General features: G+C 40.8%; 1 protein-coding gene across 2 annotated transcripts in view; it reads left to right on the plus strand.

The window, feature by feature from the left end:
• Nucleotides 1-12573, plus strand: part of TAFA2 (TAFA chemokine like family member 2) — a 351512-nt gene that overhangs the window by 316342 nt on the left and 22597 nt on the right. For both annotated transcript variants that reach the window (XM_088478132.1, XM_088478131.1), the window contains one exon: nt 5650-5774. In XM_088478132.1, coding sequence (XP_088334258.1) covers nt 5650-5774 — 125 coding nt within the window. The remainder of the gene's footprint in view (nt 1-5649; nt 5775-12573) is intronic.

Below are 12573 nucleotides of genomic sequence, written 5' to 3' on the forward strand. Positions count from 1 at the left end.
TTTTCTTTTGCCTTTCTTTTTAGAGACATCTTAGAAAATGCTGCTTCAAAATATAGAACCCCTGACAAAATAACTTGAGTCCTCCAGTAATTTACTTTCTGAGTCAGAGTCCAGTCTTCTGGTAGATGGCATGAGTGTAAGGTAGTGTACTGTATATAGGGGATCAGGATTTCTTATTCAGAGGAAAAATATAAGGAGGAGTAACTGACTCTCAGGTTGAGAGAAATTGTGGGTACCGTACAGACTCTGAAAAGTTTTTATTTTTTCTTTCTTTAAGATGTAGTGGAATGCTTGATAGTGTTGAGAGACAGTTAATTAACAGAATATATACTCAGAGCAAGTTACCTAGAGTTCAGGTATATCCCAGAGTTAGAGTAAAGGCTCATACACACTAGACAATAAAAGTGAATTATATGGACGATAACAATATCATTATCGTTCATATCATTCAGAACCTCCAGTGTGTATGCACAATATCGTTAAAGATGCACACTCCCACGGATCATTAACAATGTCTTCCATTGCCTGAACTTCCAGGACAAGCTGACGATATTGTCAGATTCAGCAAGTTCGGGGATGTGGCAGGGTGACGTCACTGAATGATATTGTTAACGATATTATTCAGTATGTATGCCCAAAGTCATTTGCCCTGGGAGTTCAAGGGGAAACACTGACAATATCGCTCATGGAGAATATCATCTAATGTGTATCTGCCATTAGGTAGACAGAGTAATGGATAATTTGGAAAAGTAGTCGGGGCAATCAGGATGATTAAAGTAAAGTATCCAAAAGACAGGCAAATGTTTGTCCAGGAGAGGCAATGTGAAACTTGGAGATCCAGAGAGGAAATCTGGAGACAGGAACCAACACTTGGAAGCACAAACATAACATGATGATCTGTCCCAGATTGAAAAGTGGAGCAGGTTGGACTATGATAGACAGTTACAGGTGCAGCCCATAGCTGCTGGATCACATAATTAATACAGTTTTGCAGGATTACCAAACAGAATATGGGATTAGACTGGCTGGAACATAGCAAAGCAGCACCACTGGAGATAGCAACACCACTGGTCCAAAAGTCATACTGCATTGTATCATGACAACCAATACCCAAGGGTTTTTATAATGTTTTTAGGTGGTTGCAGAACTCCTCAGTGACTTCCTGAAATACACTTGCAGCCTTTATTTCTTTACATTATCTTCGCCTATAACCCCATTTTATTCATCCTGAAAAGGACCTCATTGTTTGCTAACATGCATGCAAACAGTGGCATATACTGTATACTGTGGGTGCAAGGGGTGCAGCGCTATGGTGCCCGAGCTACCTCTGTGGCCTGATTCTCCCCCTACAACCAGTTATGCACACAAGGTGGGCCGGTCCAGTCAGGGCCATTGAGGGGGGCTTGGGTGTCAGCAATTTTGATTTGGGTGCCAGCCCACCAGCTGATTACAGCTGGCAAACTGTCAGGCAGTCATGGAGAGACAGCGCTGCCAGTTGCGAGGCAATCAGAGCTCTCGGACCAGCAGCGGTGGCTCCTTATTGGCTGCCGGTCAGCGAGTTCTGATTGGCTCACGACCAGTGCCTGATTTAAATTGCACTGGTGCTGTCTGTCCATGTCTGCCACTGCCTGTCAGTGCGAATAAACAAAAATAAATATCTCAGCGCCTGGATAACACCTATGGTAAGAATACCTGCTGCAATAATACAAAAGGGGAAAACTGCAGACCCCATAAGAATAGCAGAAAAGGATAAAATTAAACTGCGCTGGTAACCTCAAAACAGTCAGAGACTCATATTAGTTAAAAAGTATAATCTCTACTTTAATAGTAACAATCAAATTTGCTACTAATGCTAAATCAGATACACACATAATCAATAGTCACAATGTTGCTATGATAAATATCACACTGATAAGCAGCATAAAACACACTTGTTTAAAATTAAGCTTATGAAATATTAGCCAAAACAATAGGTTAATCACATAGATTGAAAAAGGCTCATTATAAAGTTGGGCATTGTGTCTCAGCGTATTGCACGTTTACACATGAAATAAGGAGAAATTGTCTCATGGCAAATAGGAGTTTGACTCTATATTGTAGGGGTAATTGTATATCTCTGTCGATCAATAGTTTTGAAAAAAAATGTTAGGTTGCCTGCTCCTTAATAATCCAAGGCTGAAATATCCAACAGTGGCGGGGGAGGGGGGGGGGGCAGCTGAGTGCTTGATCATGCACTATATGAGTTAGTGGTAACACTGCACCAAGTCTGGACTTCAGTGCATTGAATCAGTGGCTGTCACAAATGTAGCTGCTCTGGCTCCCGGTCTCTGAAGGGCGTGTTCAGACTGCAGGACCAACTGGCTTTTAGAGTGCAGTGCATAAGTGGCTATCACAAGTTTAGCCGCTCTGGCTCCCGGTATCCATGAGGCACGCTCAGGCAGCAGGACCTGCCGGCTTCGGAATAGTAATGTAGCTTGTATTACGGTCTTTGTTGGGATCTTGCCAATAAATGGGGAGCAATCACAGAATAGTAGCTGGACACAATAAAGTGTCACAATAAAGTGGACACAATAAAGTCTGATTGAAGTATAGTGGACAGCGATGCATTTCAGCCACTGCCGTGGATGTTTTCAACTTTGATGTCCATATCAAATCTGTAATTAGCTGGCAGCCTGGCCCCATATCCACAACTGTAGGCTGCTGATGGCACACAGGGGAAGGCGAGAGGATGCTGGAGGGGACATAGGGAAGTGAATTGCTAGGGGGACATAATGTGTAAGGGGCACTACTATTATGTGGAATAATAATGTTTATGTGGGGCACTACTGCTAAGTGGCATAATCTGTAAGGGGCATTACTGTGTAGTATAATGTGTAAGGGTCATTACTGTGTAGTGTAAGGGGCATTACTGTTTGGCATAATGTATAATGGGCACTACTGCATGGAATAATGTGTATAATAGGTACTACTGTGTGGCATAACCTGAATGGGCTCTTTGTGGCATAACATGAATGAGCTCTGTGTGGGGGCAAATGTATGTGTTTTTTACCTCAAGGGGCCCTTTTAAGTTCTTGCTATGTGGACCCCAAAGTTCTATTTACACACATGCATGCAAACACAGAGGGCTGACTAGTATATATGGAAACTTTAAAAAGGATTAAAGCTGAGTACACATTAGACTATTTTTTGGACGATATGCCAGATTCCAAAGGATTGGAAGGACAAATAATTCACGTCAAGTGTGTACTCATTATACGCACTCCCGTGGCATCATCCATCACATCTTAAGTTTAACTGAACATGCAGCTCATTCTGTCAATCTCGTTCAAGATTTCTGCCAAATTGTGCAGTGTGTATGCACTACCGAACGACCAGGCAAAATTTAAACATTATATAGATGACGATCTAACCACCAAATGATGCAAGATATATTGTCTGGTCATTTGGAAGATTGCACAGTGTGTATGCACTATATAATTTGGCAGGGAGTTCAAGGGTAATCTGGACAACCATTGCATTGTTTGCTGATTATCTAATGCAAGGGTGTTGAGCTACATATCCCAGCGTGCCTTTCAACAGTTTCAATATGGCCAAATAGCAAAATTGTGGCAGGGCATACTGGGATGTGTAGTTCTACAACACCCATATGTGTATCCAGCATAATTCTGGATTTAATAGGAACTTGCATGAGTCATCAAGTTTGCTCAGGCTGGGGTTAAAAGGATACTTTTATAGCTAGGTCCAAAACTCTGGCCGTGCATAAAGGACAAACAGATGGACAGACATACACACTTTCTCACTTTATATATAGATTGCTATTTTTATAATTATTTCTATAATGCCACCAATTTACTCAATTAGTGCTGCACACTAGACCATTAGCGCTTACTGTCCAAACTCTGCATACTAGTGTACATCTATCTCTCTATTTATCAATAGCAAAGTAGACAATGCACTCACCAGAGATTCAAAACTGTACAGTTTATATAAAAATCACATACCACTTGTTATGTTCTGGGTTGTTTGTGGACCCGGGGTGGTAGCAGGAGCGATCACAGAAGCGGGTTTGAATATAAAACTAGGTTTTTTAATACGTGCTCGAGTAGACATAAAATATGGCTGTAAATAAAAGTTCTGTTATATATAAACGTGCTCTAGAGTTCTGTGGTGGGAGTAATGGGTTAAAGTCCAAGTAGAAACAATTAGAACTGTCCAGGTGTGCAGGTAGTGAGACTGGAATAATCAACCAGGTATGCAGGTAGTGATGCAGGAAAATAATAGCCAGGTATGCAGGTAGTGAACTAAGGCAAATGAGCAGGATGTCAGCAGGCTCAGGCACTCAGGTATGGGCAAGGGTGGTGGAGGAAGCGGGGTAGTCCAGCGGAAGCTAGGAGCTGACAGGCAGACTGGCAGATGGTGAATTTCACAGGAAGAGGCTAAGCACAGAGAACTCCCTCTCAGCTAGGCTGAGATACACGTTGCACTGGCAAAGAAGGAAGGCACTGACCCTTCCTAAATACCCCATGTTGTGCTGTTACTGGCCGGAGGGAACATGTGACTCACCAGGATTGGCCAGCCGCATCACATGGCCAAAAGGCAAAATGGCGGTGCCCATGCCAAACGGAACGGATATGCCGCCAGGCCTTACCAGCGCAGAGTGACAACAGGCCCGCAAAACAACGCGCGTAGCCAAAGCCCCCCGCCAGACACCAGCTCCGCCATCAGACAGCTTGCGTTACAACGACCTCACAGGTAACACCCACCTAGCGCCATGCTGAAATACCCTGGCCGTGACACCACTAATGTAGCTTAGGGATAGGTTTGATGGTTTGGTCCGACACACCGAACCTTTCTCAAGACCGCACATATCTAGTGATCCCTGACCGAGTATAAGTACCATCAACAATTACCTGTAGATGACTGCATTCAATCAGTGAGCATCACCACATCCAGAAGCTGAACCTGAGGGCATCAATACGCTGTTAAGAGTTTGGCGTCACAGAAATGCATCACCATTGGCGGAAATCCACTTGCATATAACCATGGAACGCAAATCGCATAAGTGCATGGCCTATGCTAGAATAACATACAGTAACATTGGCTGTTTTTTTTTTTAGGCATGGTGAACAAGGATGTAGATGCCAGTTCTTAGTAATAGCTTTCTTTACACTCAGACTTTGAGTGTAATAAGTTGTAGTGAATATGACTAATTTTGCGATTAATATCAGTTTCTTGGTGCTGGAATAGTCTTTAATAGGCTATAGGTGACAGGAATCTACTACAGTTTTTGAGTAACCTCTGACAGAGGGTACTCAAAAACAAAGCAGATTCCTGTCTCCATAAAGCCTGTAGAAGACTATTCCAGCCCAAGAAACTGCTAGGTTCATATTTACTACCACCTACAGTATGACAACCAAACGTAAAGCTTATTGCATGAATATTTCTAGGGAGAATACATGGTTCAAAAACTTCAAATAAGTTTAAAAATAAAGAAAGCAAGCAGTTTTTATTTTTATACAGTCATTTTAGATTTTCTTAATTATGATATACAGTATGTCCTGAAACTGTGCAGGAATTAAATAGTGATATCTTTATTTGCATTTTTAGCACAATAAATACAATAGTCATAACTGATTTTATACATTACAGCATCAATAGTGGATCAGAAGTGGTGGTGTCAAATGCAGCCATGTCTTGAGGGTGAAGAATGCAAAGTCCTTCCAGACCAAAAAGGATGGAGCTGTGCCTCAGGGAATAAAGTGAAAACAACAAAGGTGAGTTATACAGTACATACATTTAACTGATTGCATTGGAATTGACTCATATCTATCACAGGTGCTTATCTAACACAGAAAAAATGCTGTAAAATGTAATAATCATCTTATATGATTTTCTTTTGTAAAAAATAAAAATATAAAGACATAGCTTAGATTCCCTAAAAAGTTTGTAATCATCATTTACTTACTATTATTATTACTATTATTATTATTATTGCTACTTTTATATAGAGGCAAATATAAATATAAGATCGATTGTTGCTGGATATTGAAAATCACCACCAATGTGACACGGGGAGAACTGGAGTGGCACAGTGGTGAGCTGGAGAGATGCAGGGGAGTGGCTTTAGAGAAACGCATTGGGGTGAGAGACACTGGGGATGGCAGTATCCTTGTAAATACTCTGCTGATCTGTTAATGATTTATGAAAGCAGGAAACATACTGTAATTGCAATTATACAATTGAAACAAAGGCATGTTACTAGACTATCCTGTGCATAACAATATAAGATAAACCCTGCTAAATTTATATAAATAGTAATTTCTGTGGCCATGGTACTTTCTTATGGCAGAGGCTAGAAAATGTAAAACATGTCTCTATAAAATCCTGAGATATGTAATTCAACAACTGAAATGACTCAGAATAGACTTGCAGCTCTCACTGCTGAGAATTCTTAAATTCCCAACCATACTGACTTTAAAACACATCATAATTTCAACAGCCGCTTTGTGCCCCTAGGGGAGCTTGATTGCACACCAGCGAATGGTGTTTCCATAATGATAAGGAAAGTGTGTTCTGCTTTTGGTTACAAACAAGAGATTTAATAAAAACTGAATAACCTGAAAAGCACTAAACGTGCAATAAATTCTGTTTAGCTGTTCATGGAAACATGTGCTAATATGAGTATATCATATGTATAATATGGTTTCACTTGTTTCTGTCAAGTACATATACTGTAAAATGTGTTTGTCGTGAGTATTAACTCTGTATCAAATTCCCCTGCCACCCCAACTCACCAGGGGTATTTTGCACCTGTATTCCTTATGTTACTGTAGAGTAAGCAGATTGTAATGTAGCTATTGCTAAATCTTAGCTATATATTATGCAAACATTTTTTTTACTTTGCATCATTATTGTCCATATGTTAAAATAATATTTTAAATGTTACTTCCATTAGATTAGTTTTTACTGATTACATGGTGGATTTAACATTACTGGACATTAAGTACACCACCCTTTCTACCCTATACCCCAGCATTCACAAACCTTACCACATTTACACAGAGCATTTATATGATTTGCTTAGCAGGGGGTCAGCTGGCACCCCCTGTACAGAGGTGAGGATAAGAGAATTTAGGGATTTAGCAGGCTATGAGGGTGCAGATCTCATTGCCCTACCTACAGCAGTCAGCACCTTTGGGAAGAGACTTCCTCCTGAGTACACATGCTCCCCACCCCCACGTCGCCTCCTCCCCCAACATCCTGTGGGTGCAGCAGCTGTTGAGGGGCCAGCAGCACCAACTGTGTAGCCTCTGGCATCTCCATGGACAGCGCACATACTGTACTATTTCTTCCCATTTTTAAGAGGTGCCATGGGTACACTTCCTTAGATTGGCCAGGTACTCTCTCAGTACCAGGGCCAGTGGTCAGTCTATGACCTTGTGTGTTTCAGGTTAGTTTAGCACCCTTTGAAATTTCAATATAGGAATTAATTTTTCTTTGTACTAACTTATTGAGCTGTGAACAACAGGGAAACCTAATTATCACAATATATTTGTTAAACTGTACATGCACCATAAGTGCATTTCCAGATTGAATGATTAGACTTCCCTATAACCTGTAGATACTGTAGGCTATAAGTGCCCTGTGAGATACAGGGACTGCTGCGCATCACACAAACCGGTCATGGTACACTTGAGGAGAAAATAAAATATATTGTATGATAATTACAAATAAATTTGAAGTTTAACTATGTACTTACAGTTTTGGATTCCTCTTCTTACTCTCACATTACAAAGTAACCATACTGCATATCAAACATTGCAAGCTTTATTTCAGGATATTAAATACTGCATATAATTTAAATATTTGGTGTAACCTCAGAAATCTTCCTTTGCAGAGCATTTTTAAATTTGTTAGGAATATTAGGCTTCTTGTGTGCCATGCCCACAGCTATCTTCCTTCCTTTGGCCCCTTACCTACCCCCCTTTCATAGGAATTAAAGTGTACTGAGGTGCTTGAACCATCTGCAATTTGATTCTGAATGGATTGTAACATTTTAAAACTCGCCAATATAACACGAATTTCAGAACCGTTAAAGAAAATCAAAAAAGTCGAAATGTATGAACAATGCTTGCTATGATTTGACCATGTGTTTGGGAACACATCAACATGTTTGATTGAAATTTGAAATATCTTGGTGACTTTTTTTACTGTGAGGGGCAAATAGCAGAACTGGAATGTAAACTTTTGCCTTATGGCAAGGTGCTCCATCATGCTGGAAAAGGCATTGTTCGTCACCAAACTGTTCTTGGATGGTTGGGAGAAGTTGCTATTTGAGTATGTTTTGGTACCATTCTTTATTCATGGCTGTGTTCTTAGGCAGAATTGTGAGTGAGCCCACTCCCTTGGCTGAGAAGCAACCCCACACATGAATGGTCTCAGGATGCGTTACAGTTGGCATGACGCATGAATGGTACCAAAACATCCTCCAAGAACAACTTCTCCCAACCATCCAAGAACAGTTTGGTGATGAACAATGCATTTTCCAGCATGATATAGCACCTTGCCATAAGGCAAAAGTGATAACTAAGTGGCTCGGGGAACAAAACATTGAAATTTTGGATCCATGGCCAGGAAACTCTCCAGATCTTATTCCCATTGAGAACTTGTGGTCAATCCTCAAGAGGCGGGTGGACAAAAGAAAACCCACAAATTCTGACAAACTCCAAGCATTGATTAGGCAAGAATGGGCGGCCATCAGTCAGTATGTGGCCCAGAAGTTGATTGACAGCATGCCAGGGCGAATTGCAGATGTATTTAAAAAGAAGGGTCAACACTGCAAATATTGCATAAACGTAATGTATTGTCAATAAAAGCCTTTGACACTTATGAAATGCTTGTAATTTTATTTCAGTACACCGTAGCAGCATCTGACAAAAAGGTCTAAAAATGCTGAAGCAGCAAACTTTGTGAAAACCAATACTTTTGTCATTCTCAAAACTTTTGCACCGGCTGTACTATGTTTTGCTTGTGAATCAGGAAATTCTTCATGGGTGTATATGCATATGTCCATTTTCTTGGCTTGTGCAGAGCTACTATAGACAAGATTTTCTATGTAAACTGCCATTGTACTTGATTTCTATAGATATACAAGTTGAGTCTCCCATATCCAAATATTCCGAAATACGGAATAATTTTGGCATGACTGAGATAATGAAACCTTTCATTTTTGTTGGTTCAATGTACACAAACTTTGCTAAGGTACAAATTATTAAAAATATTGTATAAAATTACATTCAGGCTGTGTGTATAAGGTGTATATGAAAAACATAAATGAATTTCATGTATGTACACAAACTTTGCTTGAGCCACAAAATTATTGAAAATATTGTATAAAATTACCTGCAGGCTGTGTGTATAAGGTGTATATGACACATAAATGCATTATGTGTGTATATTGGGGTCCCATTCCAAGATAATTCATTATGATATGCAAATATTCCAAAATACAGAATATTCCGTTATCCAAAATACCCCTGGTCCCAAGCATTTTGGATATGGGAGACTCAACCTGTACTATATCATAAAGAAAGGAGTATATTGAGCCTTAATTTAGTACTTTTATAGATAAATTGCATTCTGGCAGAATTTAAACGTATTAATTGAATTTCAAAATATTATGGTTATTCATTTTAAGAATGGCTTCTCTGTCATATAAAGAACACCTATTCTGTTTTAACATTCAGGAACTGATGCAAAGTGTCAATTACATTGCACATAGCTTGAAAAGTGGCCGCATGCATATGCACCTATTAAGATATGTTTGTGTGAATCTGACACTTATGTTCACTTGCAAATGGAAAGGACATTTGGGAGAGGGAAGGGACAGACTAAAATAGGCTGCGTACAGTAAGTGTATGTTCACAACTTCACATAATTGCAAATAGACGTAAAGCAACACAGAGATGCATATACAGTATGCACCTACCCAAGCCGTGTTATTTATGGATCCTTCAAAGCCGATGCAAATGCATAATGATGATGACGGACATTAGCGCTAGTTTTTAGCTTGTAATTGGCTGATTGTGAATGCAACACTGATGCTGATTATTGCCATTTCATTACTTGTGTATATCAGATGGTTTTGTAGAGATATGTTAGCAATTACATTTTTTCATACATGAGATAGAGAGATGTAACTGATGTATATTAGAGAGGTTTTCTTTGTTTTATTAAAGGCTAACTGCAAATGTATATTTTGCAAGCAAAACAAATGGTTAAAAAACAGATGTGAAATGGTATACAGGTTGATTCTCCCATATCCAAATATTCCAAAATGCGGAATGTTTTTAGCATAACTGAGATAGTGAAACCTTTGCTTTTTGATGGTTCATTGTACACAAAATTTGTTTAAGGCACAAAATTATTAAATATACTGCATAAAATTACCTTCAGGCTGTGTACCTCATTCAGAGCCGCTCGCAAAATGCGAGCGCTCGCTCTGAATGAGAGCGGCCGCTTCCATGTTTAGAGCTGGCATCCTGGCCACTTGCTAGGCTATGGGTGACCACCCACAGCTTTAGCGAGCGGCCAGGTTGATGGTCACGATGGCAAAACCATCGCGTCCATCGGGGCTTGCGATGAGACCCTTGTGGTAGGGTCTCGTCTACCGCAAGCCACAGTGAGCTTTCGACTCTATTAGAGCCGGAAGCTCACCACTGACATCACGAGTGATGTCAGTGGGGCCACCCACAAACGGCAGGCGTTCCGACGGGAACGCCTCCGTTTGTGTAGCCACCCCCCCGCCCTGCCTACAAAACGGGGCGAGCTGTCGATCACCATCGACAGCTGCCCCTTTTGTAGTGAGTCCCGGAGCGAGAGAATTTCTCTCTCACTCCGAAGCTTGCGCACGAGCAGTGCGGCCGCTGCGTGTGCAAAGGGCCTGAACATCGACCCGCTTGCGAGCGCATAGGCGCTTGCGAGCGGGTCTGAATGAGGCCCTGTGTGTATAAGCTGTATATGAAACATAAATGCTTTCTGTGTTTATATTTGGGTCCTATTCACAAGATATCTCATTATGGTATGCAAATATTCCAAAATACAGAATATTCCGATATCCACAATACCCCTGGTCCCAAGCATTTTGGATATGGGAGACACAACCTGTATACCTAACGTAAATCTGCTGGTTAAGCTACTGGTGGCAACCTGCATTGCATTCTGTGACATCTCCAACTATTTTGTGATAGTTGCCTTTTTAGCGAATGCATTTTATGATTACGATTTGGGACCTGATTCTGAGCCACACGCAAAAGCGCACACAGCAACGTCTATTGGAGGTCGCCCATCTGCGAGTGTATGCAAATGCCACTACAAACTCCTTCCCTTGTTTATATCCATTTGGCCGAATGTGCGAAGACTTAGATTCCTACTTTTAGCACCTGTGCACTCTGTAATACTGATTGGTGCATCTTTATATGCCACCATCGGCCGCACCATTGAAACTTGCACCAGCCCTATGGCATGTGCAGTTTCTCCATCTGACCACGGCCTTCTATGCTTGTGGCTGTATGTCTAGCAATGCAGCCACTTGCATTGACACGCCCCCAACACTCCAATAATGCATCCATTTATTTGAATATTTTTGTGTACACTAGTACCCACCACCCGGGAACACCCATCACTTTTCCACCACCTTTCTGATACCATCATAATCGATTGCAACAGCACCTTTGTGTGTTCATTCTATGTAACGTATGCACTGTAGAGGTTTCAGAATTTTTTGTGCATGCGCAGTTGTAAATAATTGCTCAACTACTTGAACATCGGCATTGCGTGCAGATTGCATGTAACTCAGAGTCAGTCCCTTGGTGTGCAATTGCTGCCAACTTAGCATCGGCTCTATATATATATATATATTAATATATAAACATATATGCACCCTTAGAATGTAACAGTTACTCACATACCTCTTGCATCAAGGTTCTTCAATTTCACCCAAATTGACAACATGGGAATAGAATAACCAATCATTTCCTCGGTCAGCATACTGTTGGTGCATTATTTACAATATTTTATATTCTGTCTTATCATTATAACACTATATATCCCCAGGTATTGTTGAGTAAATGCAGCTCATTTTCTTCTAATATTTACAATTTTATTTTTTTGCATGCTTTTATATTAACTGAAAATATTATGTAAATATGTTTTTAATCGAATTTCTTTAAAAAAATATATATTTTAGGTCAAACGGTACCTGCGAATCACAAACAGAGGTGCTGAGAGGGTGGTCGGAGTGGGTACTAATTACATGGGCCCAGGCTGCTGAAGGGGCCCGGCACCGCTCCCCCTCCCTTTTAAATCACAGCAACCCAGCACATTCTGTTGTGTGCTGGGCTGAAGTGGGAGACTGCTTGCGGCTGCTGAGCAGCAGCCACAGCAGTCTCCTATACCTGTGGGGAGGAGTGATCACGCTAATCGCACCACTGCGGCTTTGCGCCGTGATGGGGGGCTCACAGCACCCCTTTCTCAGCAAACAGTGCTGCAAAAGTCTTCTTTTATTTGTAAATA

Source organism: Taudactylus pleione, unplaced genomic scaffold, assembly GCF_031769625.1.
Source record: "Taudactylus pleione unplaced genomic scaffold, aTauple2 ptg000207l, whole genome shotgun sequence".
NCBI classification, from domain to species: domain Eukaryota; kingdom Metazoa; phylum Chordata; class Amphibia; order Anura; family Myobatrachidae; genus Taudactylus; species Taudactylus pleione.